Genomic DNA, 20565 nt, shown 5'->3' with positions numbered 1-20565 from the left:
ACAAACAATGCTGATATTCGAACAAAATAATTTCTGCAAGCAGGAAGCCCTGAAACGCTGCTTTAATATCTAGTACTTTTAATTCATTTGGGGCAAATCCCACAGAGAAACAGTGGAGAGCTTTCACTACGAAGTCCAGTTGTTACTGGGATGTTATGCCCTTCATGCACTATGAGATGTATTTATCACCATGCTGGTTTTCCGACAGTTTAGCAACACCCACCACTGCCACCTGTGAAAAGAAAGAAGAAATGACTTCCTTCTTGAAACTACCAAGCTAATTAAATTTGTATTTTCTAGATTTTCTGCCATTGTTCAAACCAGTCTAAAGCAGAAATATGCCCTTCTAATATTTTTTCTTCTTTTTCCAAATTCATTTTTGGTTATGAGAGGAAATACAGATTACAGGACATGTTAAAATGTATGTGTAAATGTTTGCCAACAAATGGCAACAGCTTTCTAAACAAACTGGAAGAGTGTTGAAATACGACAACTTCCCATATAACATTGTTCTAAAATAGTCAGTACCAGATGTTAACAGTGGCTACATTTCTGGGGCCATATACTTTTTGAAATATAAAAACAAATTCGATGGGGTACATGGAAAAGGGCACCTCTTGGCAAATACCTCCCCACATTGTATCAGTGCAAAAGATTTCAAGTTCAAGCAGTCTTTTCAAAATTACCCCCCCGATACATTATATTTCATACATTAGTTATCAGCAAGCTACTAGTAATTTTTTTTCCTGACACTCCTTTCTCTGCTTATGTTCAGCTATCACTGGAAATCTCATCACATGGAATAAAGTTTACTGAAAACTTTTTATTGTAATCAAAAAGTGACATAACAGGGCTGTAATGTATTCTGCAAATCATTCTGCAGATATTTCATAACTGATACCAGCTTCTTCCGCCAGGCAATTAAAAAAAAATTCAAATGTGAAAATTTTCACAGTACAGTAAACTCCACCCAAACTAATTAACGGTGGTTAAAAATAAGATGCCCCAGCAAAACCTTTCATGTTACATGGTCACAACTCACAATTCTGTACAAAATGTTCACTTTTATAAAGCTCTGATGTAAAAATCAAATAATCAAGCAGCAATATTTTAAGTGCAGCACAGGGTCTTTCATGTCATTATTTACAACGCTTGAATTCGTTTACATTTTAACAAAATTTAATACAGATGACTTAGGAATTAAGTCAATTTTTTCTTATCTGTCATTCTATATAGTGACAGATTTAACTTTTTGGTCATCTTTCTCTTTATCTTTGCTCTTCTTTGATTTTTTCTTCTTGTGTTTGTGTTTTTGGCTTTTCTCCAATTCTGATTCATTTCCAGTGTGTTTCTTATGCTTCTTATGTTTTTTGTGTTTCTTGTGCTTCTTCTTCTCTTTCTTCTTTTTCTTTTTCTTGCTGTCTTGACTCTCTCCTGAGCTGGCACTGCTGCTGTGGCTTCGAGTTTGACTCTCAGAAGGGCTTTGACTACGACTGCGGCTAACACTGGGGCTGCTTTGACTTTGACTTCTGCCTGCTTCAGGCTGGTCAACTGTGGCAGGTGCTGCTGTATCCTCTTTAACCTTATCAACAGCTTTTTCTTTCAATTCTTTAGAATTTTTTCCTACAGTTTCCTCATCTTTTGCAGATACATTACTTTCACTGTCACTTTCATTGTAGTCTGGTACAAATGCAGCCTCATCAGTTTCTCGAGTTGGATCAGAAGACAGCCGTGAGGGGTTGCTTACCTGAGGCTTAGGCTTGACACCAGTTTTATCGTTTTGTCCAGTCATGTTTTCTTTTTCATTTTTTGCATCTGGTGATTCTTGTCTCAAAGGTGGCTTATTGCAACCCAACTCTTTTTCTTTATTGCTCTTTATTTCAGACACGTGCTTGTCCTTCTCCTTTTCTTTCTCCTCCTTCTCCTTTTCTTTCTCCCTCTCCTTCTCCTTTTCCTTCTCCCTCTCCTTCTCCTTTTCTTTCTCCTTTTCCTTTTCCTTCTCCTTTTCTTTCTCTCTCTCCTTCTCCTTTTCCTTCTCTCTCTCCTTCTCCCTTTCTCTCTCCTTTTCCTTTTCCTTCTCCTTTTCCTTTTCCTTTTCCTTCTCCTTCTCCTTTTCTTTCTCCCTCTCCTTCTCCCTCTCCTTCTCCTTCTCCTTCTCCCTCTCCTTCTCCTTTTCCTTTTCCCTCTCCTTCTCCTTTTCCTTCTCCCTCTCCTTCTCCTTTTCTTTTTCTTTCTCCCTCTCCTTTTCCTTCTCCTTTTCCTTTTCTTTTTCCTTTTCCTTTTCTTTCTCCTTCTCCTTCTCCTTTTCTTTTTCTTTCTCCTTCTCCTTCTCCTTTTCTTTCTCCTTCTCCTTTTCCTTTTCTTTCTCCTTCTCCTTTTCCTTTTCTTTCTCCTTCTCCTTTTCCTTACCTGAATTTTTATCTAGAGGTTTGTGCTCCTCTAATGAACGCTTGGAATCATGAGTAGTTTTGTGATCTGACTGCTTTCGGTCACGTGGAGGACTGTAGCTGCTCCTTTTGGAATCTCCAGTGCCCTTTTTGGAGGACTCTGCTCGTTCATCTCTTGGTTTACTTTTTTGTCCTGATGTAGATTCTCTGTTTCGAGAAGGGGAGTCTTTTCTCCTTGCTAATTCACTTTTTTCATCTCTACGCTTGGAACTAGAATGCTCTCTGTTGCTATCATGGTCAGATTTTTTGTCTCGGTTAGGAGTAAAGTCTTTAGCAGTGGATCCACGGCCAGAATCATGTTTGTCTGAAGATCTACCGTCTTTGGAAGATTGAGAAATATTTTTTCCATTTCCTTGTTCAGTTGCACGTTCTGAGTGGTCTTTTTCTGGCTGAACACTGCTCTTTCTCTTCTCAGAAGCATCCTTGTCTGACAGAGAATGATCTCGCTCTTTGGTTTTCCCTTTTTCATTTGACATCGAACTTTTTGAACTTTTTGCATCATGCTGGGAGCTTTCATAACTCAACTCTTTTGTAGTTTTCTGTGTTTTCTCCAAAAGCTCAGTCTCTTTTTCGTTGTGTCTTACAGGATTTGAAGGCTTACTACTCACATTTTTTACTACACTAGCAGGTTTTCCTATGTTTGAAGGAGGCTGGGTAGATTTAATGTCTTCCTCTTCAGACTCAAAGTCATCCTTATCCCACTTTGACTGAGGAACCTGGATCATAATAATGACATCTTCAGCAGGAGCAGTTATATCATTATTATACTCCTCCATTGTCTTGATGACAGTTCGTTTTGTATCTGGCTTCTCTTCAGACTTTCTAACAGGGCTTCCTCCAGTAGAACTTGTACTAAGAAGAAAAAAAACATACATTAATAAGGGGGTAGAGATGCAAGCACAGCTGTCTTTTATAGTATTTTATAAAATGGCCTTTGTTTAACTCATAAATCTTCAATATTTTTTTCAAAAGATATTCAACAAAGGAGCAGATGAAAAAGGATGAGTCCACTGGCTAAGATTATGAGCAATCAATTAATTTAGTATCTTCCTACTATGCATTTAATTAACTAAGACATGAGATTATCAGATTGGGGACTGTCTGATCTGGTAATTCCTTGATGTCCTATTTCTATCAATAGTAGATAAATTAGATATATATTCTTGTTTCGACAAGTAAGCAAGCAATTAAGGAGCAATTAGGGGCTCAAAGCAGTACAGTGTATTGGCAACCAAGATGCTACTTCTGCAAGTTATAATTTCATGTCACTCTAACAGAAGAAGACAGCTACAGTACCTTGCAATTTTTAAAATACAAAACATTGCACTGTACAGACATATCTGTTATCCTTGCCTTTAGCATTAAGCTGAAGACAAGACAGAAAGGACACCACGAAGAGGCAATGTGTAGCAGTATTCAAAAGGGTAATGATTAAGAGGGAAAAAAAGACCCAGGAGTAAGGGTCAACCATATCACCCATGAATTAAGCTCATAAGCTTTCCATTCACTACAGACTGCTTGTTTGCTCCCACCAAATTTGATCTGAACCCAAGTACAATTTAACTGAAAAGCTCAACGATGACTCACTCACTCACTGAGCAGGGATTTTGTTTTTCCTTTCATTAGTTATCAGAAGGACGTTATATTTTAGAGGGGAAGAAGGGAGAAAGCACAGGAAAAGAAACGATTAGGTACCTGGTATAATCTACAAGAGTTGAACCAGATCCATCAGCTGCTGTTACTTTTCTTCTCGCTTTTCCTTTCACTTTTTCTTGTTTAACTTTGCTGCTGCTTGGCTCAGCTTTCTCGACAGGTTCTTTCACAGGTGGCACATTTTCTCCACTCACAATCTTTTTGCCAGTTTCTCGGTTAAGTTTAATCTTTTTTGCAGGAGTGGTAAGAAAAGCAGATTTATCCTTTTCTGGAGTTCTCTCTCCTTTTTCACCATCAGGTTCAGTTTTTCCCTTTGGTGATGTTTTTGATTCAGCACTTTCTGGTTTAGAGGCCTTTATCGAAGTTGCTTCGTGTTCTTTATCAACCTTTTCATCTGCTTTTCTTTTTCTTTTTTCAGCTTTTGCATCAGAAGGTTTGCCTTTTTCAACAGTTTTTTTTGACTTGTCCTCTTTGTTGGAGGGTTTCTCTGACTTGATTTCTTTTGTATGGTCCTTCTTTGTCTTTTCTTCCTTGGCTGGTCTGGTTTCCGGGTGATCCTTTGTCACTTTTGGATGAACTTTCCGTGGTGTACCAGTAGCCTTCTCATCCTTTTGAGAGGAAGACGTTTTAACACTGTCTGCCTTTGGCAACTCTTCCTTCACTTTTTTCACAGGAGGTTCTATTCGAGGTGATTTTTCGCGATCGGCGTCCACCTTCTCTTGGGAAGCTTTAGCTGGTTTTATTATATTGTCTTTTTTAGGAGGAGCAGCCACTTCTGCTTTCCGTTTTGCCTTGTCTATTTTTGCTTTTGGCTTATCCTTCTCTTTTTTCTCCTTTTCAGACACTGGTTTGAAAGCAATAGAATCTGCTTCCATAGGTTCATCTCTCACGGGTGTGGCATCATCTCTACTTGGGAGCATGAACAGAGAGTCTGTTTTAACATCTTCTGCTGTACCTGGTTCTCTTGGTTTTCTTGCACTGTCTAACAACTCAGCAGTGGGAAATCCTTCATTCTCATCCCCTTTTCTCCTCTTCCGGTGTTTTTTATGTTTATTTCCTTTGCCATCTCCCAATGGATTTTCAACCTCCTTCTCTTTTGACTTTGTAGGATCTTTTATACTATGGCTCTCTCTTCCAGAAAGTTTTTCAGGGTAATTTCCAGCTATATTACGATTTCTATGGCTCTGCCCACCAGCATAATCCTCCCTACGTCCCCGAGCATATGGCGAATTCTCTCGTCTGGTTCCAGGTGGACCAAACCTATCTGGAGAAAAGTTCTCTCTATTTACTGGAGGTCGAGGTTGAGCACCAACAGCATAGCCCTTGTAGAACTTTTCATACCATTCTCTATAGTTCCTTTCCCATTCTCTGTATCTTTCCTTTTCAAAAGGATCTCTGAAGTCAACAGATCTGCCATAGTAAGCTTTTATATCGTATGGTGGAACTTCTCTGTATCTGTTAAAATACTCCCTTTCTCCTTCCCCTTGCGGTATAGTCCGTTTAGTGGGAGACTGGCCTCTAAATACTGGAGACCTTGATCGAGAATGGTATCTTCTGTATGGAGGTGACCTTGACCTTGAACGGTGATAACCATGTGACCTTGACCTAGAACGATAGTTACGACTCTTCCCTTTGCCTCTTCTTGGATACGGAGGAGATCGCGAGTAGGAACGAGAATGGGAACGACTAAATGATCGAGAGTAGGAGCGGGAGCGGGAAGAACCTGATCTTGACTTGGAGTAGGTATATGAACTTCTAGAGTAAGATGAAGCACTATAGGGAGACTTGGACCTTAAAAAAAACACAACACAAAAAACAAAGAAGAAGTTAATTCAAAACAGTCGCTCTCCCCATTTTTTTTCTCTCAATTCTTTTTTTTCCTCTCCACATGCTTATGTCAAAGCTTCTTTCAGCTGCTGACATAATGCTACTGCAAACTGAAGAACTTGAAAACATGTAAAAGTTTTTGCTTACAAGACGGAACAGTTGCTGCTTTGTTAGTGTAAAAACATACAGGAAGAGTAAAGTCTATTTCCACTCACTTCTATTATATTGACTACCACAGCTATTGATTGATTTAAGGTGGTGTATACTGGCCTCTGCTGGTACACAAATGTACATTTTTTTCACTACTCAGCAACTACAATGCAATGCAAATTGTTTATGTTGCAGTAAGATGCAAAAATACGCAAGTCTTAATGGCTACAGTGCAGTACCAAGTATCAAGAAAATACGAGTTTGTCTGAAGACAGTAAAGCTCAATTCTAAAATGCCAGCTTAGACAATTTAACTTCACTGCTTATTTGGCAATCTGTACAGGATACATAATACTTTGTACTGCAACATTACATGCCGTAAAATTTAATAAACTTCTAGCCAGAAGTCCTAGCAAAATTTTGCACATATTTCTAGTTCTAGCCAAGGCAAGTGACCTCATTTCAAGTAAAACGATATGTAAAAGCTTTTAAACAGCTTCTAGTAATATTATGAATCAATGCCATTACTCTTAATAAAGATATTGAGAACATTACTAATAGACATTCAGACTATTAGTAACAAACATTACTAATAGTTATTCAGGCTGCTGCCCAAGTGAATTTTTGGGATAGAAAATGCAAACTATCCTGAGTATTTTCCTTGACAAGTTTTTCTTTCGTTAATTTTTAAAGAACTATTTCACGTTAATCTGCACATACTCATTAGCATCATTCTTCCTCTGAAAGTCCTTCAACAATTTAAGAATTCATTATAAACACATCTGATCTTTTAAGTCCTAAGAAAAATTTAACAATGTAAACAAGATACTAGCGCAAGCCACCAGTTTGCAGTCCAGGTTAAAATCTCTCCGTGTATCCATATAAGATAGACAAAAGAGGAAACGAAGACAATTTCTCTCACCTATCTCCTCCAAAGTGCACTGAAGTAATGGTTACAATCAGAATAGGGAGACAGAGAACATCTAGCAACTACACTTATTCACTTTTTGGCCTCCTCAAGGTTGTCAGGAGGTGAAGGATGGTTATAGAGATGCTTTAGTAAGAGACACCTGCTTCTTAATAACTGCTGCCAAATGATAACTATCAGTCAACTGCAAGCTCTGCTATATCTGAGCTACGTAGGAAACTCCTGTCACTGCTAATCCCTTGAATTATCCAATCCATCTAAAGATAGCGAGGTGGAGTGGAACTCCTCCTGATTCTTCTAGACAATCTGCTTCTCCATTACGGACATGTAAAGCAGTTACCTGGAAAACGAACGCCTACGCTCCTTTTGAATCTTTTTATATTCCATCAATTCCTTAGCAAAATCATTTGTAAACTCATCAAGTTTGGACTTTTTCTTTTCCCTGTTAAAATAAGTTTGACCTTTATTACAATTATAGTTTGACCTTTATTACAAAAAGACATCAAGAAACAAAACATGGCCAATATGAGAAAATGTATACTGCATGCAAATGCAAAAGGTGAACATCCTATTTATGCAAAAACAGTTTAGAATTCCTACGAGTTTTAGGGAAAGTTTTAGAGTTACATTTGTCTTTAGTTTTGCATGTTTACCATCCACAATGAAAATGTATATTGGAAAAAAATGTTCTATATGTAACTTTTGCTTATGTCAGACGCACTTTAGTGTAACTGCAGCCCGATATGCTATTGAAATACAAAAATGAAAAACAACACAACTTCATTGAGCCAAATACTTACTCCTCTTTAAGTCTCCGTTGTTCTCTGTAAAACTCCTCCCTAGATAAAGGAGGTGCTTGTGTCGTTGGGATGGTATTTGAATGAGCCGTTGGTACTGCTGTTGGTACCCAAGCTGATGACATGTTTGCAGGAGCTGGGGGATATCCTGGAGGGGGGACAGTGTACCCAGCTGATGGAGGCTGACCAGGTGGAAACTGAGGAGGAAACTGTGGTGGTGGTACCCCCGGTGGCAGAGGAAGTGCATGGGGAGGTGGAGGATACAAGGGAGGTGGAGGCACAGGCACAAAGACTGGTGCTGATGCTGGCAGTGTTGGGGCCTGAGTCCTTTGTGTACGTTCACTATGCGGGCGTCCTCGATTTGAACTTCTAAAGAAACCCAAAAACATGTGTCACTGTTTGTTACACTCTGCCCTGATTTTAAAGAGGAAAGCGAATGGAAGCAGGAGAACAGTGGGGAGTACTTCCTGAACTTAAGTGTTTTTCTCCCTGCTTTCTGTTCACTTGAGTCTACACACATTTCTTGATCCTCATACTTGCTTTCCACATTCTCACCCCCAACAGTTCCCCCAGTCTTCTCTGCTTATACTCAGCTTTGCAACTGTGGATGGAGGCTGCCTACGCTTAAAGAAGACTCCTATTTCACAAGTGCCAAGTGCCCACCGCTCCTCTGCCACTCCTTGACATACTTAATACTTCACACTTCTGATCTTCAAAGTACTGCACAAATATTAACTAATCTTCTCTTGAACTTCTTTTTAACATCTTCCACATAGGCTTCCTATGTTGTTGCCTCATGATGATGCATTTGGCCTGTTCTTGTCCCTGAATTGTTGTTATTTTCTTGCTTACTGAATTTGAGATTTTAGATAATCTGTGAGATGGATCCTTGTTTTTGTTTTAAGATTTTATAAAGGTTACGCACACTTACAATCTATCTATAACAAATGTATACCAGAGTGAAGGACAAACTTGACGCTACGATTAATAAATAAAACAGACTCCTCTCTCTCCAAGTAAGAGAAAGCAGCTTGGCTGTTTGAGAGGCCTAAACTGAAGAAACTCCAGATTGTCATAAAATCAGAGCATTGACTTTTCCAACAATTTGCTCAGTCAGTATCAACTAAATTGTTAAAAAATAATGTTGGAGGCCAAATTCTATTGCGAAATCAATTTTGTCAGCCATATTCAGCCAGTAATCAAAAGGGGGGCTTTCCATCTGATCCTTTAATTATATTTAACTTGTTCATATAGTTACAGTTTCCTGAAAAAGTATTAATTTTTCAGAGTCCTCTTCAATTATGCACTGGAGTTTTCTTTTAAATAGTCTTACTGGAAGCACAGATCCCCCTCTTGTTAGAGCTAATTCAAATAAAATCATTTAAAAATTAATTACCACTTACATTCTCCACAACTATCTGTACATACTTATTTCATTATTAAACAGCTGTTGTATAAGTTATGTGACACTGCCTAATTGAACAGGTTACAAGTGATAATGTATTAATTTCTGTAGAATATACTTACAGTTCCCAACCTGGCCTGCCGCCTGCCGAGCGAATTGTACCGGCTCTCATGGGATGACCTTTTGGATTGGATAGGAAAAAAAATCCCATTCAGTTTATCCGAAGATTTTTTTTTTAAGAGAAATTCTAAAGCTGCGGATATTTACCAGTTGTGGGTATTGATTGTCCTTGTGGGCCCAGAAGACTTTGTAATGCTGGTTGTCTTAGTACAGGAACCTGATAACCCTTGTGAATAAACGCAAACTGTTAGAAATAGGCTCTAACAAAATACAAGAATCACTGCATTTGTTGAAATAAAATTTACCTTTTCTTCCAACAAACTGCTGATTGACAGAGGGGAAGATTTAGAAAGTTCAGCGGCGGTCATCAGAGCAGGAGGTATAACAGCATCTGCATCACTACAGAAGAAAAACCAACAAACCGAATACACCGTTTTGAAATGCTACTTGAAATATAAAGTCAAAGGTAAGAAAAGACTAACTACTGTAAATTGAAAAATGAACTAAAAAATAATCTTCATCAGATTTACAAATATAAAGTTGGTCAATTCCAAATGAAGTACTAAAGTCAGTTTGGACTACTGGTATTTAAAGAGGAAGTTCAACGGCAAACTATTTTATTATGCCAGTTGCAAAGGAAAGGCTTAGAGTATGTATAACCCCCACACTGAAACTCATTTTGGAAGATACAAGAACAAAAATTCTATTAGGAAATATGTTTATGTGCTAGTTCAGAGGCTGCCTTCGAGGTTCTTTTAAATTGTGATTCTTTGTCCTCAAGCTGTCCTCCTGTACAGCTAAGCCTGACAGTCTTCTCGACAGAGCAATTATTTACATTCAAGGCATAAAGTTGAAAGGATATAAACCCTAAATAGTAGTTAATATTTTCAGTATATTTTCATTGAACTTCTTTGGGTTGCAAACTTAGACTTTTATGTTTGTAAATACTTCAAATTTACAACATTTTAAAGAACTATTATCCAAATCTGCACGTGTCACTGACTACATGATCTGTATTACTGATAATGATTCTGACTTATCATAAAAATGATTACAGAACTACTTTAGAAAAAAGTAATGTCAAAACACCCGGTTAGTTCTACCTGTAATTGAACTTGTATACTTTTAATGAAAACACCATCTCCTCAGTAGTAAAGGAAAATTAATACACTCAACCAGAAGGTTTGACGTGATAACTAGATGAATACTTTAGGAACTGATTGTCATTTAAATAAAGGGCTGCTAGGGAAAAAATGTTCTCTTACAAGGTAAACCTGTACTGAATGACTGATAGGGAATCAAACAAGAAACAACTCTGAGAAAGTCCTTAAATAAAGTACACTTCCAACTTATCAAAGTGTCCTCATTCAAACTAAAAACAAAAAGCAGAACTTCCACAACTATTTGGAACTGTCATTAATGATCCATAAATCACTGAGAAGTTCGAGAGGAAGAATCTAACTTCAGCATTTTGATGTCTTTTACATTTGCGTTGATCTACAGATTTACTTACTGAAAAGGTCCATCTGGCTTTTCAGCGCGGAGAGACAGGGACACTGCTGGAGGGAGATCAGAGACAATGACAGAAGACGGATTTACTGGCAGCGCAGCTGCCACAGGCTGACCAGGGGCCAAAGCAGCAGAATGAGAAGACAGAGAAGCTAATGGAATCATTAGTGGATCTTGCTGTCTGGAAATTGTTGGCCTCATTAGAGGCTGCAGGTTGCGTGTTATTGTTTGTCTCATCAGTGGTGGTGGAGGTGGTGGCGGTGGTGGCGGCTGCTGCTGTTGTTGCTGCTGAATCTTACGGAGTCTTTTGGTGTAGCCAGTTTCATTTTTGAAGTTGTTCACAGCCTATAGGTGGAAAAACATTCACAAAAGTCGTACAAAAATTCAGCAAATGTATGAAAAAAAACTTTCCAAGGAGTAAAATTACTTGTGTACTCTTGTAAATGTATTTTTATTTAAAATACTTAACTTTAGTGTTAACACTGAATCCAAAAGTGAGGCAATCATGTTAAATAACATATTGACCTGAATTTACCTGATTGCCCCTGAGGAGCTGTAAGCTTCTGTATTAATGGATAATATATCTGAAAAGTAAATTTAACCTTACTCAATTTAAAGTTAAATTAGTATTTTCTTCCCCTTCTTTTTTTTTTTCTTTCTTACAAATAGACTTTTCTTATGAATAATGTACGTAAAAGCGATCACGTTACCTGGCGTAAGAACTTGTTGGCAATTAAAGCATCAGGAGACACATCTGTTTGATGACATGTTGGGCATGTATGTTCCTCAGATTCCAGTAATGCTGTTCTGATACCTGTGAATCATTACAATCATCAACATAATTTTTTAGACAAACTAAGAAAATTTTCTGGGCTCTAATCAATTATAAAACCACGTGCGTGATTAATGAGTGAATATGGTCTTGAATTGAGATCATAAAGCTGTAAATGTTCAATAGTTTATGCAGCAAATAACTATACAGTTTTGATATTTCATTACTATAACATTTGAAGCTGCAGAGTAGACTGCTTCTTGCCATTTTGACTAGTCCTTTTCCCCACTACCAGTCAACCAACCATAAGGTTAACAAATAAAACATTTCTAAAAAAAGTTTAGGTTCTAAAGGTTTTAACGAACTCTCCCTAGAAGGTTAAATACCTAACTACCCACTTGTTGCAATCCACAGTAAGAGGGAGTTGAAGTCCACAGTAGTCAGAGTTGGCTATATAATAGTAACATTTTATTTAATGAGAGAAAAGTCTGGAGACAAAGTAAATGCATTCACTATCTAACACCGTAATCACCTGCACAATTTTGTACACTTCCCATACTCCTCTTTCTGCATGTAGAAAGGATTTAACTAAATAGTTAAAAAGAGGAAAAAAGCTTGCTTTTTTTTTTTTTTTTCCTTTTATACCAGAGAAGTCCTTTCTTATTCGGGCTATTCTTAAGCATTAAATAGAGCTAGTAACAAACTAGTCTCGTTAGCTCCTATTTTTGCTTTCAGGTTTGATGATCTGAATTAACAAACATGGGAGTAATACTTACATTCATCACAGTAACTGTTTCCACAGCAGGGAATAACAACCGCATCTGTCATTATATCTTTACAAATCAGACACAACAACTCATCTGGAATAGGATCATCTTCTTCAGAGGAGGAGGATGGATCCTCTGGCAAGAAAGGAGGCTTCTCTTTCTTTCCTATAGCATAAGCTTCCCTGGGGAGAGAGGAAAAATAAAATAATTTGAAGATGAAGAAATTTTGAAGAAATTGAAGAGATCTGAAGACTTTTCCAAGCTTTGGACTTTATCAAAGAATTTTACAATCAGCCTTTTAAAAACATAGGCGTTTAATTCAAAATACTTTTCTACAGTCACAACACTAGAAGAGGGAGTGTCTATCCCTTCTGGAGAACTCTCCCATGCATTAGCTCAACTGAGATGAGAAATTAGCCTAGACCAGAAAAACAACTGACAGCTGGAAATTCTGTGAAATGAATCCCTTCTGTGCCAGAGGGTAAAATCTAAGTTGTAGGGTCAGGATAAATTTAATCTCCAAGAAATGACACTTTTCTAAATTAAAGTCATCGACCTTGCAGCTTCTACAAAAGGAGATTCAGAAAACAACAGAAAACAGAAGTACTACCAAACTCTTCTAAAACTGGAATAGAAGCAACTGCTGTCCTCAGCACGGTAGGATGTCCTTAGTTTATACCAACAGGAAAAACGTTGTTTCACATGTGAGACCTGACAGTCAAAGGGGGAGGAAACATTTTGGTCCACCTGATAAATTCCATACTTACGCATCAATTGTTGGTATTGCATATTTTCCAGTGTTTGTTAGCATAGCACCCTTTGTGTTAGGATCTTTCACTTCCATCATGAAACTTCTGGGAATTCCTGTGCTCTTTTTAATCCTGGGAACGGACTCAAAATTTTTGTCCTGTTAAGAAAAGAAATTCAGACATATTTCATCCTAAAAGTCGCACTTAAATGACATTTCAATGATTACCCTAAGCAGCAAAATCCTTTAATCCTCTCCTTTTCTCTAACATGAGGACTGCATGGTTAAAATATTTATTTTCATAAACGAATACAGCCAGGATGTTTCAAAGGTTTAGCATCATTCTGAACTGAATAGATATTCATGTGGCTTAACTTCTGGCTCCTCAGGGGTTAAACATCCCCTAACTTACTATTCCATCAGGACAGAAACATTCATAGTACAAGTCAGACTGCAAGCTTATTTCAGTGCTTTGAATCAGTCACTGAAGAAACTTAAATTCACCTCTATGTATGAAGGTTCAATTCATACCTCATGCCTATCTTTAGTGACTAATGCTAACTGTCATGAATACTTAACCAGAGATAGTGTAATTAAAATGTAAATCTTCAATAGATTGGGTCAAGAGAAATATCCTCTCCTCTTGTAATACGAAGTATTAACAAATGTTAATGGTCATTTAAAAGTTAAAGAAAAAATTCCAATTAAACTGAAAAGTATCAATATATGAATGAAAGTACACAGAAAAAAATCTACGGACATATTTAATGCCTATGACCTAGGAAAATTAGGCAGTTTTATGTTTATAATTCCAGCTTTCCCTTTACATTTCAAGGGCTTTGTAATACTGTCTTACAACCTCTGTATCTCACCTCAGGAAAAATGATTCTTAATTTGAATGTTGATGTATTCATAAAGTAACTACATTAAAAAACAATAAAAACAAAACAAAACAAACAAAACTAAGTAATACCAGCAGTCCACTGTAATCTTACCCCATTTGTTGGGCAGTTCTTGATATAGTGGCCAGGTTTTCCACAACGAAAGCAAGTATATGATGGTGGAGGTGGACCCAAGGGTTTCTTCATGTAACTAAAAAAGTTTGGGAAAAACAAAAAATAAAAAGGTACACATGTGTATCTCCCCTTAGAGCAAACAACTCTACAATTTTTTCACAATCTTCAAAGAACAGATTTGACTTCAGCAACACTTACTTGATTGGATCATATTCATGGCCAGACTGTGACATCATAGCTTTTATTTTATCTTCTTCGGAAGCATTGGCTTCAGCCAGATTGGCAGTCTGTTTAACAGGTAATTATTTGACACACACATTAGAAACACATTTAAGTCCACACAGCCAAAGACAACACCACTCATCCAATCCTGTAAAGAGCAGCACAACTCTAGCTGAGGTTGCATGAAACAGCTGCTTATATAAAATATATTTGTCCTGAAGATGTTCTGGGGAGTCCTTATGCCATTACATGATGTTTATGTGCCTGTTAACCTACTTGAAGAGAGCATTCTTGGGCACTCAAAACCTTAGGCTCTGTTTGTACCTTACATAAAGACTTGTGTAACCAATCCAATTTTCTTCAATACAAAGTGGACTGAAGCTATGTGTAACACCAAACAAACAAAAACCCAAAACCAACAAAAAAACCCACCAATATCTAGTATTTTTCACCAATTTTATGCTCCAGACTATTTGAAGGAGAAGATATCCATTGTACATTCAATTCAGAAACACAGATGCCAAGTACTATTATTTACATTTTGCAGCATTAAAAGGACACACAACTTGCTATTGCGAAGCTGTTTCTGCTTGCTGAAATCCAGCTTCTGACACATAAGCATTAAAAGGAATCAAGCTTTTTATAAACCCCCAGCAAGAAAAAAGACTTTTCAGTAGAAATTTGACCATAACGTACTGTAGAGTCCAAGCTGCATGCTCCTCCCAACACAATTCTTCATACTAAGTGCTTGAACTACAAGCAATAATGAAGGGGTTTTTTTCAAGTTGATTGTGTCCTTTTAACACACAAATTGTAATATAAACCTTATCTAGAGCTGTATTTTCTAATCATTGAAGCTAGCTGATTTTTAAGCAGTATTTGTTAAAATGTTTTTTACACACTAGTCCAGATACAAGCAGGGTCTAAGGGAGTGACTGTAAATTATTTGAACCTTCAAGCACCTATCATTCAGATCAACCACTCATGTTCTTGGTTTTATATGCATTCATTCACAAAAGCAACCAACTAGTTTCAACATTTTATTAAATGGTTGTTTCATATACACAGTTTTTCTCAACATTAACATAATCCAGATCAACATCTATGAAACCGTTTCCATGAACATTTACAGAAAACTTTTACAAATACTTGACTAATTTGTTTGAACCCAAACGGTTTACAAAACACATCCAAAACCCACAAAACATTATTAGGAATAGACCAAAAGTCAAATATGGCATTTAATACATAGTAGTAATAAAACAGGAAACTGTTAACACATTGCCTCCAGGCTAAGCCAGTCTGCACTGAAGAGGTTAGGGTACGTAACAGTTTTGAGCTGCTTCGTTATGTTCCTGTGTTGTTCTAAAATGTTCAGATTTTGTTGAAAACTTAAATGTGCACACCGCTTGGACAGTTTCTCACAGTTTAGAATAAAACTTGACATGAGTTCACAGAACCAAGGACATGTTTAGGGACAGCACTAATGGAGACCAATTTCTTTAGGTGGCTACATTCCCTTTTTTTTTTTTTTGGCCAGATGTATACAATTTAATTTCTGCAGTGGGTAGGGGAAAAATTTACCAGTGGGAAGGCTTCTCTTTCTTGGACATGAACTCCAGCTTTTCTTTTCAGAAGAACAAACTCTAGCTACTCTGCATTAGACCCTGCCTTCTCTAATCTTTGTAATTTAAAGACTGGTAGTTTAATTGGCTAGAACTAAGCCTTTTCCAAAGTGCAATCACTAGTGCTTTCCCAGACAAAGTTACACATTATTGAGCAAAAAATGCAAGCAGTTTCATAGCAAAACATGGCATTACAACAATTTCAGAAGGTCACGTGCTAATATGCCACACATACACATTGGTATATTCCTATAAACAATTAGGTACATTTACACAATTTACAGTCTGTGTTCAAACAAATTAGATCGTGTTGCCCACTATATATTCTACAACTTATGAAACTGTGCAACATTCAAGAATGGATCTATATCTATGAAGACTAGAAATTCAAAAATAACCATGCAATTGTCCATGTTACAGAAATGTTTGTATTTTGGCTGTTGCAAACCCCCCTGAAATGTCCATAACTTACAGCCAATTAAATTCTTCTGTAAAAATTGTGTTAGTTTCCAACGAAAAATTAACGAAACGTATGAAAAACGGTAAACAGCTTCTGAAGTGCTTCTTCTTTGTGTCTTGAAGATGAATAATACTGCAACATTATGTTGAGGCTGATAAGGTACTCCCCTTCAATCTTCCCAAACTGGGAACTACTCTTTACAGGATAGTATCAAATTTTACACACATTTTAAAGTTAAAATAAATACTTTAACTTATTAAAAATTAAAGTGTTGGTTTTTTTCTTCAAATTACAACAGTAAGCCAGCTATAGATCACAATATAAGATTTAAAATAGGAAGCAAACACTTTTTTTTTTTTTAAATATTTGACAAGAATATATATATATACCTTAGTAAGCTGGGCCAGAGAAATAGATGCAGAAGAGTCATCAATCTGTTCACAAAAAATTAAACACATATTCAAGTTCTACAATCAAAACATAGCAACAGTTAACCTCTACTGCAGTCTGAAAGTCTGCACTATATCATCTGTGTCTCTCTGGAAGAGGCATTTCTAACCTAGTGTAATTTGTATTTGTTCAAAACAAAGTCCAGACTTACAAGAGTTTAAGAGTGTCTATATGGTTAATGAGAAGAAACTAAAACAACCAAACCAACTGAGATCGACTTATTGCTCAAGAGTATCTCAGAGGGATTTTTGTCAAATGCTCACAGCTGCATAAAAGTCAAAGGGGTAGGGAAACTGTCAATTTTCTGCTAAAAAGATTTTTTCAAAAAAAAATATTTGAGAAGGAAGCATCACTACAGGAAACTTATTTTCAGTGTAATTTGTAAATCAATTGCATAATGTTTCATCGTTTTTAAATGCACAGGGTTATGTTTTTGTGAACACAGCAGCTGCCTGTGAAAATAAAGCACAGGCATATTAGCTCTGAACCATGAACTCTGCCCCTCACATCGTTTAAAAATGCCAAACTCACCACACCCCACAAAACCCTAATAAAAATACCAATCCAAAACATCAGTCATAAAAACAACCCATCACTTTGCCTAGATAAAAAGCCAAACCTCCTTAAATCACTGAAATTAAGGTGTTTACCATGATAAAGTAGTCTATAAAAAATGAGAAAACTAATTTCTAGCATTATTTATTATTAGACCTCATACTATGAATTAGTTTGGGAAGTGTGAGCATTCAGTATTCTCCTTGCTATCAGACCAAAAATAGTTTTCAAATAGCAGCCTAGTACTAAATGCACAAGAGCAAGAAACATAAAGCATATTATTGATAACGAAAGATGGATTCAGAACATAATCCTGTCATTTTTTTTTTCTATCGCAACCACTCTCCTCACTCAGCTACCTACAGGAACAGCTTGCAGGAATGAGCTCTTAAGGCCACTAGTTAACAATGGACTGCTGTGGCTACTGAGAACCAACACCGAAGTGTAGTTTTTCCACAACTGAAAACAGTTAACTCCCTTTCCTTTTCCAGTATTATGAATTATTGAATTATGTCACAGGCAGCAGTAAGCTTACACCAGTTAACGTTATCAGAAAGACATTCCGAATTCTGCTTATTATAAGTTGTTCAAAAAAAAGTAGAATAAAATTTCAGAATGTAAATTGAACAGCTCTCCTCAAGAGATCACAAAATTGATCAGAAAACATTAAAAACTCTTCCCTGAAAAAAACAAAAACAAAAAACCAACACTCTTGTACAACACTACCTAACATGGTGGAAGAACTCAAGGCAGTAGCTTTAGCAGACTGTAGGGGAAAAAATATCGACCCACAGAAGATGTTTCCTTACTCCAGTAAAGCACTGGTTTTAGTTAATCATTCCTTCCCTATATGTTTGGGAAAGCACATGAACATTACTATATTACTAACTGAACATATTTTTAAATTGTCTTTTGAAAAGACCTAGATCTGGAATAAGAGACCTTTTTTCCACTGCAACTCTTACCAGAAGATTCAACTTCTGTTCTTTTCAGAAGATTTTGTACTTATGTTTAAAAGGATGTCTGATTAAGTATTGTGAAGCTTTACACCCCATGTGTCACTCCTTTACATGTGGAAAAAAGAGGTCTCTCAAGGGAGGCACAACTGCTACCATTTTGTGTGTTTTCAGAGGCAACTAAAATATTAGGAAAGCTATCTATTGGAGCCTAGCAATCTAATGAGATATTAAACAGTCTAGTATTGACCAGTTACTGAAACAAAACCATTAATAAAATGTTAATTAGTGTTTATATTTTATTAGGAAACAGTATTGTTCGGCCTGCAGGCAACAGTTTAATTTCTTAAAGGAGATGATGGCACTCATTTCTACCAAACTGGTACCAAAAGCAGCAAATAGACAATGCACTATTGAGTAAGTGTGCCCAATGGCCATCTTCCAACAATCCTGCATTCTTTTCATTCTTTTTTTTTTTTTTAATCTTTACATTTCCATTGAAGTAGTTTCTGCCAGTCCCTCAAATTAGTGAAGCAGAAACAAAATCTCCAGGAATCTAGCGCACAGCCCTAAGATAATACTGCAGAAGAATCAGAGAAAGAAAACAGAACCGAGAGCCAAATGTATTAACTCTCGTTTCGTCCAGAAGACTAAACGGAAGCTAAAAAACAGCAAGCAGAAACTGGGACAGAAAATAGGGAAAAGGCTAGTTTTGCTGCTAGTGTGGTATATCCAAATTATAATGGTTTCCTAAAACCTGAGATCTTAGCTAAACTGAAAATCCTGCCAGGAAGGATCGCAGTTGCATTCAATGGCACTGAAACAAGGGGCACAACTGTGCGTTTATGCAGACTCTAAGGATAAACAGAGATGCTTGCAGTTGTTGAAATACTAATGCTAAAACAAAAAGGATCCACTTCCTTGATTGGCTGTAATAACAGCATGACACCACTACAAATTTGGAAGCATAAAATAACAGCTAATATAAAACAGCAAGACAGTGAAAAAATGTTCGAGCCATAAGCTTTTGTGCATCCTTTTTGTTTTTCTTACTCACTTTAACTTTGCTGCTTATGCTTTACTTTTTAACAGTAACTGGTGAGCTTTCCAGTAATTTATTCCTACCACACTAAGATTCTGTCTCTACTTTGAAATACATACAGAAATAAATATATTTAAAAACAAACAAAAACTTTAGACAAAGATCTGAGCTGGCTTTAAAAGTAAATCTCACTGTGCTTCCAACACTAGAAGTGCCTGACACTGCAGTGTTTTTACAGTAATCTTTAATTTTCGTATCTAAGTACCCATCCATCTCCATACATATGTAAGACTTGTAAAGAGAGAGTTCCAAGGACGTTTCCACCCTCCCTATGCCTACCCACAGCCCAAATCAGGTAGTCAGAGCAAACAAGAGGGGAATATTTTTGCTTTCTCTTCCATTTACTTTAATCTGTTCTAACTAACACTAAGTCTTCCCCCCACCACTCCAGATACTTCTTTCCCATTTTTTTCTTTCTTTCTTTTTTATTTTTTGAGACGTCTATGTTAGCTTATGGTCAGATGCTACTTAAAAATGTAATACAGACATGCCAGGGAACACACAAGGCTAAAAGAATGTTAACTTTATTTATGAACATGTGATTTGTGTTTATACACATGCTAGTAAACAAAAAGGAAAATAACTGTTTTCAAGAAATAAAAACCCATCTGAATTAGATCAAATACTATAAACGTGGTTTACACAAATGCATTACATTAACTACTAGGGTCACTGGGCCAGTTTAACTAACTTGAACTCACAATGGGAGGCATTCACGTTGAAAAAGGAATTCGAACCAATCGGTGATAGAATTACGGATGTCAGATTCAGATTTAAGTCTTTTCAGACCTACATTTAAAAAGGTTTTCATCTGAGGTTGATTGCACACCACTCCATGGGAACCAGAGGCTGCATTCTTCACAGAACGCAGACACAGAGTTCATGAATTTCTAGATTAAGTTATCCTAACAGCTTAATGAGTGATCAGATCCAATGATCCAGGGTTAGTGTAATGCCTCACACCATTCTAGTGAAGAAAAAGCAGTTATACTTAAAATAAAGATGAAAAATAAAAAACACCGAGTAGTAATTTTTATACTGTAAGAACTATTTTGAA

The 20565-nt window shown here is 36.8% G+C and overlaps 1 protein-coding gene across 4 annotated transcripts in view; it reads right to left on the bottom strand.

Moving 5' to 3' along the window:
- Window positions 1-803: 803 nt before the first annotated feature.
- The window catches only part of RBBP6 (RB binding protein 6, ubiquitin ligase), a 31868-nt gene continuing 12106 nt past the window's right edge, over window positions 804-20565 (bottom strand). For 2 of the 4 annotated variants that reach the window (XM_080556203.1, XM_080556204.1), the window contains 14 exons: window positions 16835-16879; window positions 14337-14425; window positions 14118-14214; window positions 13142-13281; window positions 12384-12556; window positions 11546-11649; window positions 10840-11180; window positions 9632-9725; window positions 9474-9552; window positions 9329-9386; window positions 7805-8170; window positions 7345-7446; window positions 4143-5891; window positions 804-3299 (listed from right to left, as the gene is read on the bottom strand). In XM_080556203.1, the coding sequence (XP_080412329.1) occupies window positions 1229-3299; window positions 4143-5891; window positions 7345-7446; window positions 7805-8170; window positions 9329-9386; window positions 9474-9552; window positions 9632-9725; window positions 10840-11180; window positions 11546-11649; window positions 12384-12556; window positions 13142-13281; window positions 14118-14214; window positions 14337-14425; window positions 16835-16879 (5508 nt within the window). In that variant the 3' untranslated portion in view covers window positions 804-1228. The remainder of the gene's footprint in view (window positions 3300-4142; window positions 5892-7344; window positions 7447-7804; window positions 8171-9328; window positions 9387-9473; window positions 9553-9631; window positions 9726-10839; window positions 11181-11545; window positions 11650-12383; window positions 12557-13141; window positions 13282-14117; window positions 14215-14336; window positions 14426-16834; window positions 16880-20565) is intronic. The other 2 variants (XM_080556205.1, XM_080556206.1) reach the window with 1 other exon arrangement.

This window comes from Anser brachyrhynchus (assembly GCF_964034855.1).
Source record: "Anser brachyrhynchus genome assembly, chromosome: 15".
Lineage (NCBI taxonomy): Eukaryota > Metazoa > Chordata > Aves > Anseriformes > Anatidae > Anser > Anser brachyrhynchus.
The sequence above is the reverse complement of the archived record's forward strand: the minus strand, read 5'-3'. Positions and strand labels throughout refer to the sequence as shown.